General features: G+C 44.1%; 1 protein-coding gene across 2 annotated transcripts in view; it reads right to left on the bottom strand.

The window, feature by feature from the left end:
* Positions 1–5,356: 5,356 nt before the first annotated feature.
* The window catches only part of dcn (decorin), a 77,711-nt gene continuing 58,237 nt past the window's right edge, over positions 5,357–24,830 (bottom strand). Inside the window, exons 1-8 of one of the 2 annotated variants that reach the window (XM_035651543.2) lie at positions 22,185–22,523; positions 14,857–15,089; positions 11,448–11,560; positions 10,296–10,509; positions 9,084–9,197; positions 8,683–8,776; positions 7,928–8,066; positions 5,357–6,832 (exon numbers count right to left, since the gene is read on the bottom strand). In XM_035651543.2, the coding sequence (XP_035507436.1) occupies positions 6,632–6,832; positions 7,928–8,066; positions 8,683–8,776; positions 9,084–9,197; positions 10,296–10,509; positions 11,448–11,560; positions 14,857–15,070 (1,089 nt within the window). In that variant the 5' untranslated portion in view covers positions 15,071–15,089; positions 22,185–22,523 and the 3' untranslated portion in view covers positions 5,357–6,631. Of the gene's footprint in view, positions 6,833–7,927; positions 8,067–8,682; positions 8,777–9,083; positions 9,198–10,295; positions 10,510–11,447; positions 11,561–14,856; positions 15,090–22,184; positions 22,524–24,830 lie in introns of those variants that run through there. The other variant, XM_035651534.1, reaches the window with a different exon arrangement.

Below are 24,830 nucleotides of genomic sequence, written 5' to 3'. Positions count from 1 at the left end.
AGCAAGGAGAAGCAGTGTGTGGAAAAATGTGAAAAACGATCTCTGGCAGCCATTTAACCCAGACGCCGGCTATGACGGAGACCAAATTCAGATTGTACCTCTTGGAAAATCTGACAGAAAGGTTATGAGGCGGCCAGAGAGGACTTACATAACACGTCTCTGCTGCTTTTGAACAAAGGCATGGCACTGTGAGGGGGGGAAGGTGCGTTGAAGCAGATCCAATTGATCCCATATGTCTTTGCTTTTAGTATTCTGCTTTTCAGCCTTGCACCCGCACATTGTTTTTGTCCCCCCCCCCCCCTCCGCGTCTCTACAGTATACAAACAGTGAGACAAACCGATAGAACGGACCAGGGGGGTTGTCCTATACTTCTCTGAAAGACGGGGTTGAGGAAGAATGGAGCGGGGGAGAAAATGGCCAAATGCTTCTGCCATTTGCCGCTGGACATCCGTCCTGCCGCCAGAGCATGCTGGGATTCGACGCCTGCGTTGAATTGGTCGCAGTGCGGTCTGTTTCTCTACTCACACACCGCACTAGAAGATCATCTCGTGGAAAAACGCCATCCTTCGCATTCTTGCTGAAAAAGATCCAATTTCCCAAAGACGTGCGAAAGAATAACGTGCGTCTTGATTTTGTAGGTTGTTCCCTTTTTCAATCCCCGCAGCAGTTGACTACTTTCCAGATTTGAAAGTGCAAGCGATTCTCACAAAGACGTTGTAAATGCGTTTTGATACTTTGACCTACGCTGACGAGCGTGTCTCTCACCAGAGCTGCAGCTACCGAGCCGCCATACCTAGTCGCAACTGGTTCACCGTCCTCACTGACCGCCAAGCAGACTTCACGTGGGGCTGGTCGAGTCTTTGTCGATCTCCTCTGGACTCCGGCTTCGCCCCTGAGCAGAACGGAGGACCAGGCTGAACCCAGGACTCCTTCCCAGCATGCTGTCCAACTCAGACACCACCTTTTTGTCCGTGCACGCTTCACGCAGGAGCCCCAGTCACCCTACAGAGTTGCGACGGCGCTCGCTCATTATTTATTAATTTAAGGCACGTGTTTACTCATTTGGGCCCAGAGATCATGGATTTGAGGACAGGGATATATCTCACTTGCTTGCATGAATGATCTAACCATCTTCTCAATCCATGGCAAGGGGGTGGACAAGCCCCTCAGATGGTGGAGCCATCGGCCCCATTGTTCCAGCCCTTCGTCAGCAAACTGCCCAAAATATTTATTTCTTTGAGGCGGGAGAGGTTTTTTTCCACCTCTGTTACGGGCAGTGTTTTCGTGTGAAGCCAGACTTAAGCTGTTCCAGACTCTTCATGCAGAGGAAGCTGGGAAACAAACATTCTGTCATTTTGCTTAGTCATGTGCTTCTCCTCGAAGATGTTGATGTCTGTCTTATGCTCTCAAGTCCTTTTCCAGTGGACCAGATGGTGGACGTTGGCTTTCTGCAGTTGTTTTCCCAAATACTTTTGGACTCAACTGTAACTTTTACTTTTAATTTTCCCTGTAATGACGTAGTGAATTATGAGAGGGTAATGTCACAAGCCGCAGACACGCGTTGAAGTTGACCAGCATGTGGTGAAGAAATGTGAATACTGTGTGAGCCAAAGGGAAAGTTGAAGTTTTTAAAACTGGAGTCCTGTTGTAGGTCCTGCGATTACATAAAGTTTTTTATTCTTATTTTCCAGTATCAACAAAGCAGGAAATGCATGAAACTCAATGGTAGAGTCTGGGTAAGAAAGGCATTGGTGTGTCTTGTGATGTGAAGTATGAGTGTAGTGTGCATGAAGCTACAGAAGATAAAAAAAAGAGTAAAAGTGTGAGAGATGGATTTAACAATGCTGCTTTAATGCACTGGTTAAGTAGATTACTACTATGTAACTTTTGAAATATTTGAAATCTTGCGAAATATCCACGTGATGCAATGTAAGGAAAGCCAATTACCAGTGAGATTCTCAATGTCTAAACAAGGGGAATATTCGTGAATAATGTTTACACGGATGAATAAACACAACCGATCCTCCGGCCAAACCCCCTCGAGTAATGCGACTCGAACATTTGCTGCTGAGATGTCTCTTGCCCTTTTCTGTATGAGGTTCTTTAAAAACATTTCATTTCAGGGTTTGATTTGATTTTTTGTATTCGATTGAAAAAAAAAAGAAGAAGTTCCCTGCTTGACTGAACTACCGGACTAGTGATTGGACACTGGATATACAGCCGACTGTAAATCAAGTATGAAACATAAAAGGTCAAATCTGGCCCGTGTGAAAGTGCAATGCAAACTGTCTCCCCTGTCAACGCCACACACACACACACACACACACACACACACACACACAGACACCGTGACAAGACACAAAAAATACGGGCGTGTGAGCAAAAGAGAAAAAACTCCAACCCTTACAACTGAGACACTGGTGCACATGCTCTGACAGGAGCACACAGACGGAGATCCAAGCACGCATATTAGCAAACAGGGATATTCTCGGACGTCCTGGCACGGACACACAGAGGCTTCTAATAAGGTCTCAGACGCCACCCAGACACCACCTTCTGTTCCCACCACGTGGTCATGTGGTAATCCCCGGGCAAGGCCGAGTGACTCTCTCGCCCCGTCTCATCGGCTCACATGTGCTGCAAGAGTGACTCGGCACCAAAAGTCAGTGGCGATGATCCGCTTCACTCAACACGCCGCGTCGTTTTCATCTAGCTACCGCATCATTCTCTCACAATTCCCTAATTGGACCAGCTAGAGTGTCCTGTTTTCATACAAAACCTCTCAGGCGCGTGGGTGTCACATCACACGCGTGATCCCACGTGTTCCGTGTGAAAGGCCGATATACGTTTGACGAGATTGAAACCACCTTCTGCACGAATCTGTGGCACATGCGATTTTTTACGGAACGATCTCAGCACTCTTGGCTTTGACACGGCGAACAACGCCTCGGGTTGCTTTGGTTGCATAAGCACCACGAGGCAGCAGCTTAACCTATACATACTCCACTATGCTTGTAAAAAAACAACACGCAGATTCACATAAATATTGGCACAGAGCCCAAAGAAATATTTCTAAGTGCTCCTGGTCTAGCAGATAGACCAGGAGATCAAGTTGCACCGTCCATATGTGATTCAGGTGGACAGAGAGAGAAAATAAAAGAGTGCAGTACTGATAACCACCACACGGGGGCAACGTGTTGAAGTACATTCATGTTTGCTGTGTTGAGCTCACTGAGTTGCTGGGATGAGAGCCAGAGCTCAAACACTGAGGCTTTTCAGTCTGTCCTTGTCCAAAAAACACACACCCAAAAGACCCAAGTCATATCAGAGGGGGGAAGATTTTAAAGCCAGTTATAACTGTTGAATGTTTTTTTCAAGAGGTTCTTTTTTTGGGGGGGGGGGGGGGGGGGGGGGGGGGGGGGGGGTATAAGCCTTTTTGCATTATATGTCATTTGAGCCCACACATTCTTCATTGTAAGTGAAGGAGGCTTATACGTGTCATATGGATTCCCACAAGTGAAAACATTAACAGCTCGGGTATCAGATGATTTAAAAGTTACAAAAGTTGAATTATTAAATCAAATGGAGTATATTTTTTTAAGTGTATCTTTTATTTGTCTCCAGTCAACCATTAAGTTTGCTGCCTGTTTCCACTGTTTCCACTTCCAACATCTTCAAATTGTCTCACATTTCTGCTGCTGCTTATACGATAAACAGAATCTTTTGATTGCTCTAAGTGCACGTCTCACATCAGTGGTTGAATTAAAAATTACGATAAAACAATAATAGAGAAATGGAATGGACTTCCTTGATAGCAAGAAAAATAAAAATTGAACATAAACCGATGAATTATTAGGTATGTGACAGGACACGGGAAAAACTAAAAAAAAGGATTTAATAAAAAAGCAAAAAGAGCCCCTTAAAGGCCTTTTTGACTCAATGTATTAATGATTTAAAATGTGCTTTATTTGTTGCTGCTGAGATTCCATACTTTACCTTATGCAGTCGTCTCGTGTGAGATTGGTGTAAGAACGGATAAAGTGAGAAAATCTTCATTTTTATGAGCATTGATCATAAGACTGTACAACACACTCTGTCTTTTTTTTTTCTTTCTTGAAACAAAAATATTCCCATTACAGTCACATAAACGACTGAAGGGCTATAAATCACTGGTGGCTCACAGGCCAGAAATGATCCTTGTGCAAATATTTTCTTTCTTAAACCTCAAGTCCACAAATCTCATCAAAATGAATTCGAGCTAACTAGAGGTGAAATAATGTTTTTCGGACCCTTCAACCAAGGTGTTTTTTTTTTTTGCTCGGCATGGGACCTGAGTGTGGAGGTGCAGTGGCTCAGTGATTGACATTGTTGCCCGTAGCGACAAGGCCCATTGTTCAACCTGCTGGACTGTGTGGAGTTTGCATATTCTCCATGTGTCCATGTGGTTTTCCTCAGGGAGCTCCGGATTCCCCTCGACAAACCATGGGCTCGGGGGACTGCAGACTCTCGACTGAATGCGTTGTCTGTCTATGTTTGTGTATATACAGACGCATATATAAGCCCCGCAATGTATACAGTACATCCTGTGATGGACCTGTCCAGAGCGGATCCTGACTCTTGGCCAAATGCAATGGAATGACTCCTTCCTCCAGAATACTTTTTTTTGTTTTGTTGAAACATGATTCTATACCGGGACTTAATTCACAATGCTGTTTTTAATAAAAGTCAAATTAGTCAGAGTCTGACCCATATTTGAAAGGACCAAGCAGTACGGTCTCCATGGTGTGTCGTAACATCTGGGAAACTATCGTTACCAGATGATAAGAAAGCAGCGCTCCGTTCAAAGTGTCTGATAGAAGTGGATATGATTCATGACCTTGAAAAGTTCCAATGACGCTGAAATATGTTTAAAGCCACACTTCTCTCAAGTGTTTTATTTCAGTCCATAACTGCAGCTGCACAGACCTCTTATGGAATATCTTTGGTTTGGGTGCACTTTACAAATCCTTATTAAATGGCATTAATATGCACAAGTATCCATTACAAATTGAGAGGCAAATGTCAAAATCTTCTAATCAGCCAATGTAGGCAGCCTGATTGCACATTCATTAACACGTACGTTGTTCGACGAAGCTCTTTAACATAACGTGTTTCTCGTGGGTGAAGGCCTCTCACCTGTTTCTCAGGACGTTTTTACCTGTGCCTCCTCTTGACCTTGTTTGCCAGGAAGCCGCTGAGCTAATTGCATTTGCGCCGTCGCTCCTGCGGTACCAACCAGCGACTGGGGGGCACAAATATCCACTCACATCATAGATAATTATGCAACGTTCTGGTCATTACATCCATCAAAAACTGCTACTTTTTCCATTAGTATTTTTATTTTGTTCAGGACACCGTAGCTGGAGCCCCTGCTCCGGAAAAAAAAGAGGAACACCTTTTTATTTTTTGCTGATATATTAAGTCTGCGCTATGGTAAGTGCTTGTGCCTTTAAGTGATGAGAGTTTTTTTTATACAGCATTTATATACAGCGTCTATACATACAACATTCATACCAGCATGGGTGCTATGGGCATGCCAGTCCACATACAACCGCCAAGTCTTCTGCACTCTTGAAAGAAAAATAAAAAAAAGAGATAAATGGCAGGGAAACAATGAGGGACATACATACACGCAATAACAAGAGATTCCTGAAAGCACCAGGTTCAAGTTGAAAAGAAAAAAAAAATAAGAGCATGCATATAAATCTTTGGGAATGGCTTCTGTTTAAAACATACACGGTTTATTCTACATTTTTTAGAAGCTATTTTCACCTTTTTTCCTACGGAACAACATACACCGGAAGAGGAACGCGGGGGATGGAATGTGACGAAGGAAAAAAATGTGTAAAATCACCCAGAACTAAATCAACACGGAAGTAAACACAAGAAATCACAATGCGATAGAAGTCACGGTTGCTTTTATCTCTACTTGAACTGAGCACAATACAAATAGAAATTCCTCCATGGAGTGCAGCGTGGTAAAGTTACACTCTAGTACACAGGTAATATCGAGCACATTCTAGTATACCGGTTGTTAAAGGTCCTGTAAAACACAGGTTGACCCCTGGCTGCCTGCTCTACAGGCCAGCTCTCCTCAAAGTCCTACAAAAACAGGGACATGTAACATTAGAATGCCTTATTCCACTGAGAGAGATTTCAAAATCTTTTTGGTTGGGGTTCCCCGCTGAATTATAATTCGTGAATTGCACACAGCGACATGTTACGGCACGAGTGTGCGAGCATATTTGCAAAAATGTTAATGCACTACTAAACTGGTCCTATTATCAATGTGCTGTGAGTGAGAGCATCACCGTCGTATGCTGGTGTTTGCTGCAAGCTTTGTACATACTACTGTCGCACCGGCCTCCCAAGCTAAATTCTGAAAATGATATGTTGCGTATGAGGTCCATGTCCACTAAAGTTTTGAGACGAGTGTGTGGGTTAATGACGTCGTCATTTGTGAGGGAGGCAGTGTTGGTAAGGGGGTCAGTGTTGTGGGGGGCTGCGGTCAAACACGCACACTTACAAAACGTTCACGCACTCATTTACAAACACACACTTTTTCCCTTGCAGAGGCGCGCGGGGAAGCGCTCTACTTCTTCCTGTAGTTGCCGAGCTGGATGGCGGAGCGGTCGAAGACGCAGCGGAAGGTGATCGGCTGGACTTCCCAGTAAGGCACGGGGTTGCTGAACAGGCTGATGCCAGAGTACATGGCCTTCTTGGTGTTGAAGCCGGGGGGACAGAAGTCCTCTGTTCCCACGGCAGCAATCTTGTTGACGTGGAGGTAGACCACCTGGAGAAAGGGATTTAAATAATGACAAGCTTGGGTTACTGCCAAGGAAGTGGATGGCAATCATTTAGTTTCTCCAAAGTAAAGCAGGAAAAGATAATAATAAGTCAGAAAGTGAATCAAAATACAGGCGCACATAAGAAGCATATACAGTATGAACATAAGAGAGGCTGAAAACATCCTGCAGTGCTTGGAGAAGAGTGGCCCTCGTCATTAAGCACTGACTGGGGGATGAGAAAGCCCCTAGAAGTAAAGAACAAAAGGAGGCAAGTGCCACAAACTCAATGAGACGGACGATATAAGTAGATCGCAAAAAGCCACCAGATCCAAAAAACACCAAATTACACTTGCAGAGAGGTCATAATGAATTACGTTTCACATCATATACAATGGAACAATACAGAAGAAAGCTGGAGGGGAACAAAGAGAGCTGAGAGCACGACAAGATCTCGAAAATGGCGAAAAAAACCAACCCTGAAACACCTCATTAAGTTGCTCTGGATGTTTAGTTCCTAAAATAAAAGCCCTCCCGAGCACCTGCTTTCACTCCAACCAGTTTGTGGTTTGACCTTCGTCTGTACTTTTTTCAAATTCATCTTTAATTTGGAATTGTTCTGTTCTCATAAGAGTTTCCATCTGAATATCTGTACTAGGAGAAACGTCAGTTTAGCACAAACTGTGCTCGACAGTTTGTTGTAGCTCGTTCTAGTGCACCAGTTGTTAAAGGTATACCAGAAGCCAAAAGGCCTGGGATCAGGTCTGTTTGTACTTTGGCCTGTGATCTGTGATCGTATAGTATGGCTACCAACACGCGCTACGCCATAAACAAACTAAACTAATCCCGGCAACTTTTGTTATGGAAGCCTTGGTTGACTTGTGATCGGGCAGCGTGAACCCCAAACAAACCAAATGCAAAAATGCAGCAAAGTAAACGTGTCCAGTATGGTTTCGATCAGAGCCGCGTGTGATCACGCCATAAAGAAAAGTGAGCAACACGTCCGCGATGCTCGAGCAGCAGTTCATTTGCCGGAACTAACCGGTGGCAGCAACAAATCATTGCTGCGATCGCGTTCCACGAGATGCACGAGAGCGCCGCACCTGGATGTACTTGTGGTCGGGCAGGCCGGCGGGAACGCTGGTCAGAGCGTTGTTGTCGAGGTGCAGCTCGCGCAGGTGGGGCACGTTAGCCAGTGTTCCATTCTCCACGGAGCTGATCTCGTTGTAGCTCAGGCCCAGTCTGCAGGAACACACAGTCGGCGAGAGGATGAGACGTGGAAATGTGGAGGAACACGAGAGCACAAAGTGCACGTGTGGAGAAACCGAGACAGAGACATTAAGGTTTGACTCCTGCTAAAACAAATCAACATACTCTACTCAAGCAGCACAAAGCCATCAGTGTTCTAACTTGGTACGTCTACACAGTGATCTAATAAACACTGTGTTACCAATTTTATGGGCAAACCAGTTATTTTGATTATCCCAAAACTACTGTTTTGGTTTTTCTTGTATAGTAAGTCAGATGAATGGTAATTTCAGAGCTAGCGTCCGTAACGAAGCAGAGAATTAAAACATGACACAGCAACAAACATTATGAGATAGACGTCTACATACATTTTATAATTTTTCCAAAGAGGAGTTTTCAAGTTAAACAATGCAACTTTTGTCAGATTAAATCACGTAGTTTTTTCTCTTCGGCAGAATTTAAGGGAAATGTATTGTTCCCTTATCTTGTAATTGCTACAGTAACCGCTGTTAAACAACACTTAGACATTTTCTAGCTTTAAAAGTAAAAAAACAAACAAAAAACTGTGAGCTAAATATGGCATGATGAAGAGAAATATGATTTTCAGTACTTAGCCAGGTTCTTCAGGCCTTTGAGGCTGTCAGCTGTCACCTTGGTGATCTTGTTTCCATCCAGATGGAGCTCAGAGAGAGAGGTGGGCAGACCTGGCAACCCACAAGACAAGGATTACCATCAATATAGAAATATATTTTTTTGGCTCTCGAAGGCTTATTTCACACTATTGAACAATTTTATTTCATAGAAAAGGACAATCGTAGCAATTTGAAACCTTAAATATCTGCCCTAATATTAAGGAGTTTCCCAGACGAGTTATAATTTCAAACTAACATGAGATTAGAAAGTTATGAAATACTTTGCAGCATATTTTCTCCGTAGACTTAAATCCAAGCATGCAATCTTTTGATAGGAGATGGTTGTTATGGCTGAGCCTGTCTGGAATCAGCGGCGTACCTTTGGGGATCTCTGTGATGTTAGTGTCTGCGATGCGAATGTAAGAGACTCTTTTCAGATCACTGAAGGCACCGGCTTCAATTCCAGCGCTCTTCAGAGGGTTGGAGCCGAGCTCTGAAGAAAAAGAGAGAAAAGAATGAATAGAGGACCACAGAGAAAAAGGAAGAAGAGAAGAGAAAAAAACAGCAGTAATGGATCACATCTAGGAACTTAATTCCCTTCCTGGTGTGTTACGGGAACACGGAGCTGAGTCACGAGCAAACAAGTCTTGAGCGAGAGAAAAGCTTGCGATTGCAACACAGATTCCCAGATTCATCACGGTGGATATTTAATTTGTGGAACAGGAAGTCTTACAAGTCGGATATAAGCGATCGGGTCTCAACAGGGAAATGCCAGGGAATCAGACTTTTCTTCTCCTTCAACTGCTTTGAAGAGAACTCTTATCAACACTGAACAAAGGCTGAAAGGGGATCGTTGCACTTGTCAAAACTATAGAAAGTATTTTTGCCCCAAGAACGAAACTAAGGAACCGACCACAAAGTCCAGTTTGTACAGTACCATTTGTGCTTCCACCACATCGAAGAACTGAGATGGTCAAAATTAAAGACGAAAAAACAAAATCTTGAAGATGAATCACAACAAGTCATCGTGTTGCAAAAGGAAGCACACAGAAGTGGAGAGCGACTGAGAATGTCCTCAGACATGTCTGTCCTGAGGAACTACTGGCCCCAAAACTAAATTTAGAACCGGGTTCCTTTGGTCGAAACACAGGTAGAGTTCCTAAAAAGATTCCAGCCTTTCCCGGTAAAATTATTGTGGAGGAAAGAGGCACTGCACCTAAACACAACCTTAGAGGAAGAAAGGGATATGTTTCATACAGCAGCAGATTGCATCTTCAGAGGCATCAAGAACAATTTTGAAATTCAGACCGTACCCATCAAACAGAACCCCTCTTGTTGTGACAACTCACCAGTCAGTGGAATATAACATTTCATCACTGGTTTCACCCTGAGTAAATATTTATTTTATCATTCCTGCTGAGCTGTTGACATCCACACGACCATGGACATACCTCGGAAGATGTGACCTACTGCTGGAAAATATGTGCCATCCTCTTGTCGCTCCTCTTCAAACTGTTTGCAAATATCCAAACAAATATTTAAACTCTAAAACAAATAAGGGAGTGCTTTTTTATTTGTTTCTATTTCATACCCATGACGATGACGTGGGACATGCCCTGAAAGGTGGACTTCTTGATCTTGGCGATGGCGTTCTCGTGGATGCGCAGCTCCTGCAGGCTCTTGGGCATGTTGGCCGGCATGTCCTTCAGCATGTTCTTGGACAGGTAGAGGCGTTGCAGCTTGGCCAGGGGGCTGAAGGCCTTGGCATGGATGACTGTGATTTTGTTGTTCACCAGGATCAGAGCCTATAATAGAGGAAGACCAGGGAGATGAGACGCTGACAAACTCACCCACACCGGCAGTGTGAAACATTGAATGAATTAATGAAGTGGAGTCAAAACTACTGTTATTAGTTTACAAGTTTTTTTTTCCATCTGTACTTCAGATCATATTCACATCACCGTTTGAAGTTAAAATATTATGGAATTTGAACTTTATTTGAAACCTAACAATTGATTTCACTGTTGTTCCACCTTGAAACAATCATTGCTGCAAATGTACCATGGGGCCGAAAAAAAAAATTGGGTTAAACAAAAACAAGACATTTTGAGATACTCCAACCTATATGGTTTCTGCTTTGTCAAGATGGAGGGCCAAGTTGGAGTCCGCCATAAGCTAGGGGCCATCCCTAATGCATTTTTCAGCGGAATCTCACTCCTGCCGTTCCACTCTTGTGTAAGCAAGCCAGCGTTAGGTATGTGGTCCATTCCCCTCGAGAGGCCAGTTGCATTACAGTGGAAACCGCTATGGCTGTCAGACAGAGGTATTTATTGCAAGCAAGAAAGCTACAGGAGTTTGGGAGGTGTGTGTGTGTGTGTGTGCGTGGCTGTGAGACTGTAAAGGCTTTCTGGTGAATAGTTTCCATGCACCTGGTGAGTGGGGGAAGTGGTGGTGTTGGGATTCACTGTGTCTGGACGGTAAGGGAGGGAGGACAGGAGTGTAATGAGCAGCGAGACGGAGGGTGGAGGGTGATGTGGGCTCCATATATATTTTATATATATATATAAAAAATAAAGTTTCTCTTGTTGCCTCTACAATACAAGATGCTTCCCAATGGAGATCGTCAAGTTTTTCATATTGGTTGCCGTGAGTGTAACGGTTACATAAGACCCCATTACATAACATTAGGGAATAGCACACAGTGAACATTCAGCTCTACAGACGGAACTGAAGCGTCTCTTACGTGCAGTCCTTTGAGGTTCTTGAAGTCGTTCTCCTTGATCTCAGTGATCTTGTTGTTCTGCAGGTCGAGCAGGCTGGTGTCGTCGGGTATGTCCTCAGGAACCGCCTTCAGACCTGATGGAGAATTTCAATGAGACATTGTTTAATTCGACGTAGGCTACTGTGTGTGGGGATGCTGCATGCAAAAGCAATGAATCCATTAGAGTGATGGAAAACCGAGTTTGAAGTTAGGGTGGTGACAGCCCTGGTTCAGGTGACGACTGGTGAACCAGACTCGGACCTCAACAGGAAAAGGATACATAATGTTTAGCCCCTCTTCTCCTTATTAAAATAATTAAATTTGAGATTTCTCTATTTTGTGTTTTCCTTCTTTAAAGGGAGATGTCACATATTTCTGTGCACTTTTACGATTACTTTAAATATATACATAACATTTTCTGGCTCTATCTCTTGCAAACTTGATGAACTGCTACTCAAAGAGACTGAATCAATTCTGGAGGAGCAGCAAATGGCGTTTACAGTAGCGACACGCTGAAATAACAAGGTGTTCCTGGTCAAGGTAGCATGCAACATAAAGTTTCAATGACATGGAATTATGCAGCGTGGGTTTTATGGTGACATTGTAAGTGGACCAAATAACTATTTGATGCTCTCTGAGGCGCAAATGGTAAAATGGACCTTAAAGCATATTTCCTTTGGAATAAGTAAGCGACTGCATACCTGGACACTGAGCGAACACTAAACTGTTTTGCTTGGACTTTAAGTAGATCACGTCATGGTTGATATGACATAGAAAATGTTTGGCTGATTGAACTGTTTAAAAAAAACAAAAAAAAAACGGAGCGAAGGGCAGCTGGGAATTATTTTGTATGCTCTTAGGTAACACAAAAAGATACACTGAGATTCATCATGTGCAGTTTACGTTTCAGAGGAAGAGGCGTAGGATAAACTGTTGAACAGAGAAGCTTACGCTACGCAAATCGAGTCCACATGCATATTTTGTCCTAAAATCTCAGGACGACTTCTGTTCAACTCGCCGAAGCATTACTTCCAGCGAGGTTTGTTTTCCTTTCAGCTTGTCCAACTCGGCAGCGGATGACCCACAAACCATCAGAGCTGTTTGTGGTCGCCACCGTCATTACAGCACAACACCACGTACCTCTATACTTGCACACACATACACACATTATTTTTCATTGTTCACTTGTCAGACTTACACAGCCTATGCTGCTGTATAACACGAATGTTTGACTCAGATCATGTCCCTTTATGTATCAGTTCCTGATGCCAGAAGGCTCATGTCACAAAAATATGTGGTAAAAAAGTTGAAAATTCCCTCTCTGAGAGTCAGTTATGAAAAATCTGCGACTACAGATATGACACAAAATGAGTGGGACGGTCAAAGGCCGGATTACCTCATGGGTTAGAGTGAGTTTGGAGTTTTCTGGTGAGTCATTTGGAAGTGTGGGTGGATGTGACTACATCCACCCACACTCTTTGCACTCTTTATGTGCAAATCACTTGCACATAAAATGTTTTTTTAACGAGACAGTTTGGTGATTGTGCCATCAGATGGTTAGGGTTAAAACTTTATACTCCTAACCAAGAACAAAAAGCTGTTGTTGTAGTCTATCGATCGGCCAAACCTCCGTCTAAAACAACTGGAAATGGAATCACAACTCATTTGAACCTTGGGCTAAAATTTTCTGGGCCCAGAAACTTTTTTGCTGTCGTCCTGCCAGCAGCAAACTTACTGGGAAAAAACCACTACTACAAAAGTGCTTTTGTGATGGTGAGCAGACTCTTTCTGCCTTGCCCAGGTCTGTGTGTGTGTGTGTGTGTGTGTGTGTGTGTGTGTGTGCGTGTGTGTGTGTGCGTGTGTGTGTGTCCAAATATATTCACATGTTTATTCCTGTGTGTGTCTTGGGTGTGTGTTCGCCAGCAGGACTGGGGAACAGATGGAGGCGCGGGGCCAACACCTCTGATTCTGAAGTTGAGAATCCAGCCAATGAGCTGCATCTCGGGGGGAAAGGGCTGCTGCTGCTGCTGATGCCTGGGGCCCCGGCTGCAGCACTGATGTCATGGAACCAGTCTTTTCCTGCTCTCTCCTCACTTTCTCCAACTGTCGGTGCCTTTGACCGCCTGTCTGTCAGTCGCTCTGACTCTTCAGTCACCTGTCCATCTGTCTGTCTAACCGTCTGTGTTGATTGTCTTGAGACTGTTGCATCTCTCATTTTACGGTCCCAAGCCCTCTTGATCTTACTAAATGAAAGTGGTTATGAGCTGGTTATGTCTTTCTTCTCTTTTCATCTTATCCTCCCCGTTTGGCCATCTGTGTCAGTCCCCCTCTCTGTCCTCTGTCTCCTTGAAGCCTGTGCCCCTCCCTTTGCAAACAAAAGCTGAGCCAAAAAACAATCAAAGCCCACTGCGCAGCCAAGCGGTTTTATGTAATATACAAGAATAAATGAGGTCAGGGACTTTTCTGGGACAAAGTTTGCGAGATGAATCAAGCTCTTGTATTCGCCATACGTCAGGTTAAACAAACAGAATTGATCAACGCCAGACACCGACGATGACAACGGAGTAAATTGTTGTGGCTGTGCTGGAGCAAGCAGCTGACTAAGTGACTGCAGTCTGGGTGAATGGGCATTACAGTGAGGAACAGGTTTGGGAACATTTGAGGATTTGTCCAGGACTCTCCAGGCTATCCTTTCGTTGTTGTTTGAGAAAACATGTTGCCAAGAAAGAGGAAAAACCTGTAATTGTTACAGGAAGTGGACTAAGACTCACATCTGTGAGCATTTAACTTATCACCATCGGTGTCATGTTCTCTGGGGGACGTCACACTAATGCTGAAACAATACACCCCTGGAATGACCCCGTGGGTTTGGGTGGATGGTGGAGACAGGCAGGCTTGTAAAGTCAGTGACTTTTTCTGCTCTTAAAAACCAGTAATGCCACTCATAGCACCATAAAAGTACAGTTAGACTATTGCAGACACTCGTCTGACCTCAGCATCTGACAGTTGTGTGGAACTTAGTTTCCTATAATTACACCTTTGCCCCAGAATCAGTGTGGTTATTGAATTAAACTTTAATTATTGGTTTTAATCGTGTACAAAGTCAAATCCCTCACACGTTGACATGGTGCGTGGGATCTGTTTTGTCTTTCTGTCACTCGGGCGATTTCTCCAGCACAGATTAGAACTCCGACGTCTTTTATTCAAGATGTTTTGAATGAGCGATCTTCATTGGGAACTAATAGGCATGGAACATGGAATTTGCATTTTTATCTTTGCAGGCATGGTGGGTAGGCTCGCCTGTAACCCGACAGAGGATGCAGCGATAAAGAAAATGAAATGGATCATAAGCAAACCACATGAACCATCATTGAGAGGCGTCTTTTCTCACCGAGGTCAGAGCACTGGATCACACGGAGGTGGCACTGGCATCTGAAGGGGCACTTGGGTCCCTCAGGCATGGTGCGGACGGAAAAATCTGTAATCACATCAGTCAGACCCGATCCCGCCTCATCCTCCATCATGAAGTCTAGAAAGCCCGACTGGCGGAAGGGCAGAGCGCAGCAGGCGGTGACCAGGAGCAGAGAGAGACAGGCCGACCTCATGGTGCTGCTAGCAGGGAGCCTGAGGACAAGAGGACACAGATCAAAGGTTTTGGGTGGATTCACTTTGAAAATAGTCTGCCTATGATTAGTTTTCAAACTGCCATGTGTAACTATCTGTTTCTGATTTAATGTTATAATCGAAATGGAATCCAAAGGCAGACAGAGGGACGCTGTGTGAGAGAGGCAGAACAAGAGACACTGACTGGCGTCGGGAGAGGCACAGGGCAAAGGTGAGAGGTGGAGGGTCAGGGGCCAGAGAGCTAAACACTTGGGTGTCACAATTTAGTGAGGTTGGTCTAATAAGCTATTTAACTGTTCAGTTGTTCAGCAGAAGGTGAAAGGCGACAGCGGAGGGAAGGGACAAGCCTCGAGGAAAACAGAAACACACTACAACTGGAAATGTACTGCTGTTCTATCTACTAGGACAGTGGTTCACAAACTTAAAAACAAAAATCAGATGTAAACATTTATCAAATTTATCTATCAGGTTGAGGATCACAATACTATAAGATTCACCAGTTGTAATGCTCCAAATGATGAGTTTTGTAATTCACTTTGACCACAGAGAGAGTAACACTGGCTGCTGAACAAGTTACATCTGCATTAGCTTTTACAGCAATGTGAAACACAGGGGATACATCATGAGATATTTTTTTTTTTTTACTGTAAAGTAAATGAATCACAGTGATTCGTTTGTTTGCCAAGGATTCCGTGGTGTCATTGTGTGTGTGTGTGTGTCAGAAAATACAATAAAGAAGCAAGCACCCAGAGTCACTGGGAGAATCCTGCTTCTTTATGCAGACGTCTATTTCTAAAGAAAACCACAACCCATCTGACTAACACACACACACGCACACGCACACACACGCACACGCACACACACACACACACACAGTACACACAAGTCTCAGAGACCCAGCAATCTGCTTGTCAAGCATAAAGCCAAAAGCTGCTGCTTCCCTCTTGGTGCCACAATAATTGAAGGGCGGATTTTAGCCGCGGCTGCTAACAAATGATTTGGGAGCATTTGGTCTGAAGCGGACCTTGACCCGAACATTATGACCAGGATGATGAAAAAATGACTCTGTACTGTGGCGCTTATGTGTGATGCTCATGTGCTGTATCTTTGGGTTCTTTGTGAGTATTTGCGTGTTTGGAGGAGTCAAGGAAGAATTAAGTCAATGTGTTCAAGTGTATTAAAGCAGCTTCACATGTTGTACATGTACCTTTATATGTGTAACATAGTATTTGTGGGAAAAGAGATCAAATCCTCCCGAGTTTTTCCCAGTCCGTGTCTCTGAGAATGGGAGCGAAAGCGGGAGAAAGAGTTGTGTAGATGTGGTGTCATCCAGGTTAGGGTTACATCGGGTCATGGGGATCACGGCTGCGAGTGACTCTCAACACAAACTGTAATTATAGTCCTCGCGCACAAAACAGCCACCGCTTCAACACACTGTACAGCTTCAGTCCAGTGGTTACAGTGCTCGCATACAGGCTTGAAAGCACTTCCACTCTGAAGGGACTTGTGCTGGATGGGAAATCTCTGCCTATTAATATTTCTTTTTCTGCTCTAGCTCTGAAGTGGAAAAACCTAAGAAAAAAAAAATAGGGTGATTTCATGTTTCGGCACTTAGAGGCTGTAATTGTGTCACATGGATGTTTAATGTCAAGAAGCAGTTTTTTTCCATTTGGAAACACGGGGTACATAACATGCAGTACAATAGATCCAGAGGACACGTTGTTCTAGTCTTCAACGCACTGAGTAATCTTGGCCGTGTCTGACTCTCTTATCTCAGAGAAGCTGAAAGAGCCTTCCAACGAAAACCTCGTCTGCAGACTTGGCAGGAATGTTCTGCCGTCCTCTGGGATTAAACCATGTGAAGCACTCCTGGGTCAAACGGCGCTTGTTGATGGTTTATTTCATCCTGTTTAGATTCCAGATGGGCTGGGCTCGTCTTGTAGTATCTACGTGCCAGTGTTGGAAAGTAGTTTTGAAAGTCAGATTATCAAGCTTTTCATCGTGGTGCTGATGTCGCGAACCCCTCACATCTGGCACGTCTTTTTGCAGGCAGAAAACATTCGGAATTATCTACAAAGCCAGTTTACCAGCTCTGCTTGAAGGAACAGCAATGGTGATTGCTGAACCTCATCTCCCTGCTTTGACCCGCGACCACTCGCACATGAACAGACACACATGCACATGTGCACATGGCGCGGGATCTCAGACGGCTCTCCGTGTCTCCTACCATCATTCCATCCATCTCTGTCCATAAATGTTTCAGCAGCTTTTAATGTGAGCCAGGCAGGCGAGGAGAAGAAGAAGAAGAAGAAGAAGTCACAGACTACTCTGTGGGAACATTTACTGGCGGCATTATTACTGCAAACACAAGAATTACTGCTACTTTGTGATTCATATTAGATGCAGGAGTTGTTGATGATGGGAATGGAACAATATCTTGAAATGAGCCCAGGAAAAAGGAATACAAGAGATTTTCAGGGATTATTATGCGGCACATTAACTAGTGTAACCGCTGCTGCAGGATAAACTATAAGTGGTATAAATATGATTGAGTCTGGGGATAATTGGAACAGGAGGGATGCACATTGTGGAAATGTATTATCTTTATATTATCATTTAGGTGGAGAAATGATTGGGAACCCAAGGTCTGTCTGCAAACAAGATGGTCACTCTTTAAAAACAAAAAAACAACTATAAATTCAAAAATTTCCACAGCTTTTGCAGCAGGGATGAACCTGTGAGGACGATGCATGAGACAACCTGCTGCGCCCGAGGCATTGCGCTTCTTTCATTACCAGTCTGCTCTAGTGTGTCCACGGGCCCTGAAGGATGGCTGCACACACACCACACGCGCGCAAACCTGAAGAATCTCCTACCCACACACAACATAGGCTCCTCAAACAACAAACTATGCGTGTGTACATGCTAAACGCAGAGAGCTGTCAACACAACATGCCGGGACACGACTTCACCATGTTCACTCCACGTCTTGCCAGTGTCAGCAGTTCAGAACCTTTCAAAGACGATTCAACTCTGTTCTGAGATGAAAACTGTTCATCATTTTCACTTTTACAAAGTCTCCTAGTCATCAAACCAAATTGGAAAGGGAAAATTGATGTTACGAAAGCTCTCAGTTTTGTGCCCTGTAGCTTTTCTTCCCCTTCAAACTGATCCACTGTTGAGATGAAACTTTTTTGTAGCCATATTTGTCTATTAGGTATACTTCATTGTCAATGTACAAATTGTCCAATGATCTAACAGCCGTCCTATTTGCACATGCAAAGGACACGTATATTTGTGAAGAGTAATTTCAGTGAACTGATCGTTTTGCATGAAACTGTTCCAATATTTCATGATGTTTCACTTCAGTGTTGCTTCGTTCGGAGAACCGCGTTATTAGCGCGACTCTGAGCCAGTTTACAAGAGGAAAATGGGACAGGCTCTATTCAAAAGAAGTAGACTGACACTAATCAGTGCAAATGTGGCAACAATTGTTACCCAATCAAGTTCCCTGCTAATGGACTTTTCAAATGTCACCATAAAAACATTGAAAAAAATGCAAAATGTGAGGCACGTGCTTGAGCACCTGTTAACACTAGGGGTGGGTGGGTGCCTCCAATGAGTTTGGCTGTTTTACTTTAGACCTAATTGTGAAAAAAGTAATGTTTGGGGAAACATGAATTGCATGGGGATGTTCGTGCATTTGGAAAGTTAGTCTGTAAGCCAAGTTCCTCTGAACTTCAGTCATTGGTGAATCAGAGAAAAACTTTAACTCTGCACTAGAGGCGAAGGCTGATTTGACACAATCTAAAGAAACTGAAAGGACCTAGAATTGTTCGCAGATGCCGATTGAAAGTGCTGCACAAAGAAATATGGTATAGAAAAAAAGGTTTCAAAAAGGAATCAGTGCAGACAGATGTGATATAGTTTGGTCTGTATTTTCTAAAGATTTACAGTCGATCACATCCCAGAAAAAGAGAAGTGGTAAATGGTACGCTATCCGTTTCAATCTTCATCTGTCGTGTCTCCGAAAACCTGCGATTCATCATCCCGTGTCCGACCAAGAAAAAAGGGGGCGGGGTTGACATTTCCTGCGGCGACAGGGGCATCCTTGTCAATTCTCCTGTCTCCCGCTTTTTTGTCTCATCTCTCTCTCCCTTCCCTCCCTCCACTGTTTCCCCCCCGAGTCTGGCCCCAGCATTACTAATGATTCCCAGACAGGAAGCAGAGCTCGCATGAGGGAGTAAAGTAATTTTCCCTCCTTTGCTTTGTCACTTTCTCCTCTTTGTCACAAGCCTTTCACTGGAACCATCGGGCTCAGAAAATCAACGAGACGCCCGTCGAACGACCACCAAATTAACATAACTTCACAAATCTTTCATTCAAATGTCTGCAGAAACCCATTTGCTCATTAAGCAATATAAAGCAGGCGACAACTACCATCCCAACCACCATCCATCCACTAGCCCCCCTCCCTCCTCCCAACTAACTCCCCACAAGCCTCCATCTACCTCTGCAGCGCGTCTGTCAGCAATGAATCACTGGAAGGTATTTACAAGGCCACAGGACATTTAAAACACGTGTGGCCCTTTTAACCCATCAGCAAATGAATGTGAACTCCCCTCCCACATGGTTGCATAAACTCATGCTCAGACACATTCGCCTGACTGATAACAAAGTTAGAGTTTTTCTCTTTTTCTTTTTTAAATGTGTTTTTTTACGAGTTCTCCGTTTGGCCGCGGTCTGAGGAGTCAGCGGTCGTTACTTTCAGGAAATCAGCCCATACATTGAGGGGATTTTGTGAGTGAGACAGTGCATCCGAAAATATTCAAAGACACGGCCAACAAACAATTACAGAGCCAAAACATTCTTGTAATAAGGGTTAGGCCAAAACAGTCTTGTCTGGGAGGTTTTTGATTTCAAGAATGCCTAATACACTCCCCTTGACCATTTGGTCATTTCTATATGAAGCAAAAATCTAAAAATGTGTCAGATCCACATGTATTATTGAAAGAAATCATTTCAGGGCCACAGAATAAAGCAAGCAAGTGGTTAAGCCACATTTGAGCTGTTCCATGCGAAGAGCTGTCGGCCTGCCATCGACCTCAGTCCCATTATCAACTGTCTGCGCTGCACAGACGTGGACAAACTGCCCAACCTTCTCTCCCTTTCTTCTCTTTCCATCTCCTCCTCCCAATTAAAGCTCGCTCCTTTCCCTCCCATAGCTTATGGTATTTCTCTTTCTCTGACTGACCCCGAAAACTTTGGCCAGAAAGACTGACATGTGGAACTTTCTGGTATTCCAGCGAGCAGAAGGGAGGGGGAACAGCCCTTCATGGCTGACATCCATTCGATTCCATTGTTCTATTGCTCTGTTTGACCGAGAGAGTCGAAGTCCAGATGGAAAAAAAACAAAAACGCAGCCCCTGAGTGCAAATCTGGGCCTTTTCGCCCCCTAAGCTTCCGATCACTCAGTCCTAGTTCAAATGCTAAACATCTGCTCAGCTCAGGTCAGAAATATGAACTGGTACTTTTATTGCAAACATTTTAGTATATGTTTGTACAGTGTATATTCTATTCTGAGTTCCACTTTTCATTCCATTTTGTTCGTCTCAGTGTTTCCCTTGTTCAGTTTCACTCGATGCAATTCAGTGCAGCTGAACCTTATTAGGTTGTTCTTTTTCCCCTGCTGGCAAAAAAGGATGTAATGAGTTAGCTAAGAGTTGTGTGGTGGCTTGCCGGGAAGCCTTCAGACCTCTCTTTGATAGAAGAAGCTGTACCATTACGGGATTAATGGCACTGTGCGTTGCCAGGTACTGCTTTTTTTTCATCTCCTCTTCAAAGTCGCTCACTTTAAGTTGCCCCTAGCAATTTGGGTCCTGTTCTGCTCCTGTGAAAACACAGCAGCCAACGCCACTGTGGGCAGAGGCGGTTCATACTGAGAGGAAACAGAGCTGCAGAGCAGACAGATAAGAGACTGGGGTTGAAACGGTCTGGTTGCAATCTCAGATGAACTACTGGAATGGAAAGTGTCAGCATCACTAGAAATAACAACCTTTCCAATAAATGTCTTGACAAGCGCTAACGGGTTGAATTAACACGAAGAAATCCTCATTGTTGTTTCAGCTTTTTTTTCCCTCTCTTTCATTTTCGTGTCGTGAGAGAAGGAACAAAGACATTGAATAAATTCCCTTTCCCCATGTTTTTTTTTTTTAAAGAATTGAAGACACAAAGTTACCGCAAACAGAACTAACACACTTGAGGAAAGCAGCTCCATATGGGCCACGTCCAAACACACAACAAACAAGTGTCCAAACACTTCATTTGGTCGATTACCACGAAGGAGCAACAAGTTAGAAAGCTGCAAACTGTGAAAGAAGTGCAGGAGATATCACATGGCACTCAGTGGTGGATACTTTGGAGACACTTGGACATTGGGCCAGAAGAATGAGGTTTTTTTTGGCAGAGGAGTGAGGTACCAGCATCAACAGCACCACCACACCCCCTTCTCTAGCCGCTGCTCTTTTCACTGAGCTGTATGCAGATTGGACTGGAAATGATTAAGGTCTCTCATCACAAAGCCAAGAGTGTTGTGGGAACAAGACCTGGCAACACACACACACACACACACACACACACACACACACACACACACACACACACACACACACACACACACACACACACACACACACACACACACACACACACACACACACACACACACACACACACACACACACACACACACACACAGGGAAGCTGAACAGAGAGATAAAAGTAACAAAAGAACATGATGTATGAGTAAGTGAATCAAACATCTTCAAATGGATTTTACTTAAAAGACACAAAAGTCATTTCATAAAAAAAGAACAACATCATCAGCAACTAACGTGACTTAAAAAAAAAACAATGATAGGATACATTTTGTCATGCTTTGCATTTATGCAGAAATTGACAATCCAGAAAAAATTGAGCCACCATCTCTCAAGTTTTCTTTAAAAAGTGATCCCAAAGTGAAACCTAACTCCTCATTCCACACGTCGTTGGTACCCCTTACTTTTCCCCTCTCCCAGAGTTAAAGGATTAACCTACCTGTTCTCAGTAGAAGTTAGGCAAAGAGAGCAGAAGTGGGACGAGATGAGCTTGACTCCCAAAATCCAGCCGAGTGGGGGGATGAGACTGTGGAGTGGCTGCGAGGGCCTATGGGGTAATTGGACTCGGAGCGCGTGCAGCCAAGATCAAGCAGGTGTGCTCTGTCACAACAAGGGGAGGAGAGAGAGAGGGCGAGAGAGGAAGAGAGACAGCGTGGAGAGAGAGGAGAGAGACAGAAGGAGGGAGGGGTCCGGCCGTCGAGCTCCTCTCAGGGCCGAAAACAATTGGTGGAGGACTTCTCCCGTGCTCGCATGCGCGCTCCAAAAACAGCTGGAAATGGAGAAGGGAGGAAGAAGAAAAAAAAAATGAGTGGGGAGACGGAGAGAGAGAGAGTGCAGGAAAAGGGAGACAGAGGGAGGGAATAAAAAAGAGAGACAAGAAACAAGGGGAGAGAAGAAAGGAGGCAGAGAGCTGGAGTTTTAAGCAGAAAGCAGTGATTCGGCTGGCGGCCGCCCTCGCTGTGACATCTGGTAATGATAGGTCCTCTGTGGAGCTTAGCTGAGAACTCTGCACACAAACCCTTTCTCCTTCTTTCACACTCTCGGTGTCACTCATCCTCTTTCAGACGCTACACAAAAACACCAGAGACGCGCGCACACACACTAACACACACATTTGCTCTACTATCCACGTGGGGACACGCAGTGACATAATGCGTTCCCCACATCCCCTCACCCTAAACTCAACCATCAAATATAAATGCCTTAACCCATACACTTTCTGTAGCCCCTGACTAAACCTATCCTTACCCTGAACATGTCTTTGTCTTAAAATAATAGGATTTGCCTTATGGGGACAAAACGTCCTCATAAGGCACATTTTGTCCCCTTTAGGAAGTCCCCACAGTGTGGCTGTGTAAACAGATGTAGGTCCCCACTCACTTCCTTCCCTTTCTTCGTCCTCATGGTCTTTTCTGTTTTAAACCCTATCACTGGTCCTGTGGCCAGACACAACGTATTGTGCAGGCGTCTGACTTCCCTGTTTGGGCCCCGTTCAGATATCAATAAATGATTTTTGAAATTGAAATTGCATTTCAATGATGTTGGAATTAAGAATTTGAAAACCTGTTTCACCCAGACTAACAATATTTCTGACATCGTCTGGACCATGTGCTGGTTGAACTGGACCTGCCAAAGCTGGATCTAATCAGGTCAACAGTGGGGGACGGGGTGTGGAGATGTGTTTTTGAACCCCAAGGTGAACCAGATGGAAAAAGACAGCCCCTCTCCTTCTTCTTAGTCTTTACCTCTTTATCTTCAAGGCTAAAAAGGATCAGATATCAGAAGAGCAAGTTCCATCCTGTCTGGGTTTTTTTTTTGCCTTTCTCAACTTGACTGTCGTTTAGGAAGCCCCAGATTTGTTGAAATGGTCCATCGTGGTCTCATGAGTGCTTTTCTTAAACGTTTTTTTGTAAAAAAAAATAATGACCTAAGCTGACGTGAATTTTGTTGCCCGAGGTCCAAGCTATAATCCTTCACAGACTTAAAGAAACGCAAATTGAGTCAACAGAAGGAAGGAAAAGAGGAAGAGACCAGCATGGAAAAAGGTCAAAGGCCGGGAGGATTACAACACGCCGAGTCGCATTGGATGAAGCCAGGTGTCCGATGCAAGAGCTGAGATCATACCTGGAACTTTTTTCAATAATGGGATCGAGAGAGGAGGAAAAACCCGACTGCATCCTTCAATCTGTGACAGATGATGGAAAGAAGGCCCCTTGATATTAGAGAGAGGGAGCAGACACATGGCTGCTGTGGAGATGTGGACGTGTTGTGTAGATTTAACCTGTGACCTTCTGGTGACTGGGTGGCCCGCCGCTCAAAGAGTTTTGAGGAAAAGCGAAATGCAGGAGCTGAAATTGATGACTATCCCCCTTCAGACAAATCAAAAGAAGAATATGTTTCTGGGGGATCAAAAGAGTGCTGTGTAACAAACCTTATTTAAAGCTACCTGCCACCTTTGTGCTCAGGTGTTAATATCCCACTACAGAGACAGAAGAAGAAGAAGAAGAGACGTTTGGATGGACAGAAAATGATGGGATGGGATCATGAGGTGAAAAGAAGCTTAAGGATGTTAAAACAAAAGAAATGAGAATAGAGAGGGGGATTTAAGAAATCCCCCTTTTTAGAAGTGGAATTTCAGGTAGCCTTAAGTTTTATACGTGTGTCCAGAAGAGATGGGCAGGAGTTTGCGGGCCTTATCACCTGTTCATGGATGAAAAATGGTTTCAAAGAGGGGTCAAAGGGTTCCTATCAAGTTGTGTCTTTTCTCTTTTCGCCACAAACCACAGAGGCTTTGCCAGAAGCGAGAACAGCAATTCAGTGATCGAGCTGTTGACACTCGTGATTCTGGGTGCAGTGAAGGGTCCCTAATCCCTGGAACTTGCCTTAAGGAAGCTAATGGCTTGTCGTGTGCACCTAATATAAGACGGATTCGGTTTGAAATATATATTTTTACAGTTAATTCCAAAACAATTCATCAACAGGATATTGGAGGTATGTTGCTTTACACATATTGGGACTTTTGTAGGTTGGTTTGCCTGTGCGGACATGTTCCGTAGTTGGACTAACCTGCACATTACTCAACATG

The sequence above is a fragment of the Scophthalmus maximus genome, chromosome 12 (genome assembly GCF_022379125.1).
Source record: "Scophthalmus maximus strain ysfricsl-2021 chromosome 12, ASM2237912v1, whole genome shotgun sequence".
In the NCBI taxonomy this organism is placed as follows: Eukaryota; Metazoa; Chordata; class Actinopteri; order Pleuronectiformes; family Scophthalmidae; genus Scophthalmus; species Scophthalmus maximus.
This window is presented reverse-complemented; position numbering and strand designations above follow the sequence as displayed.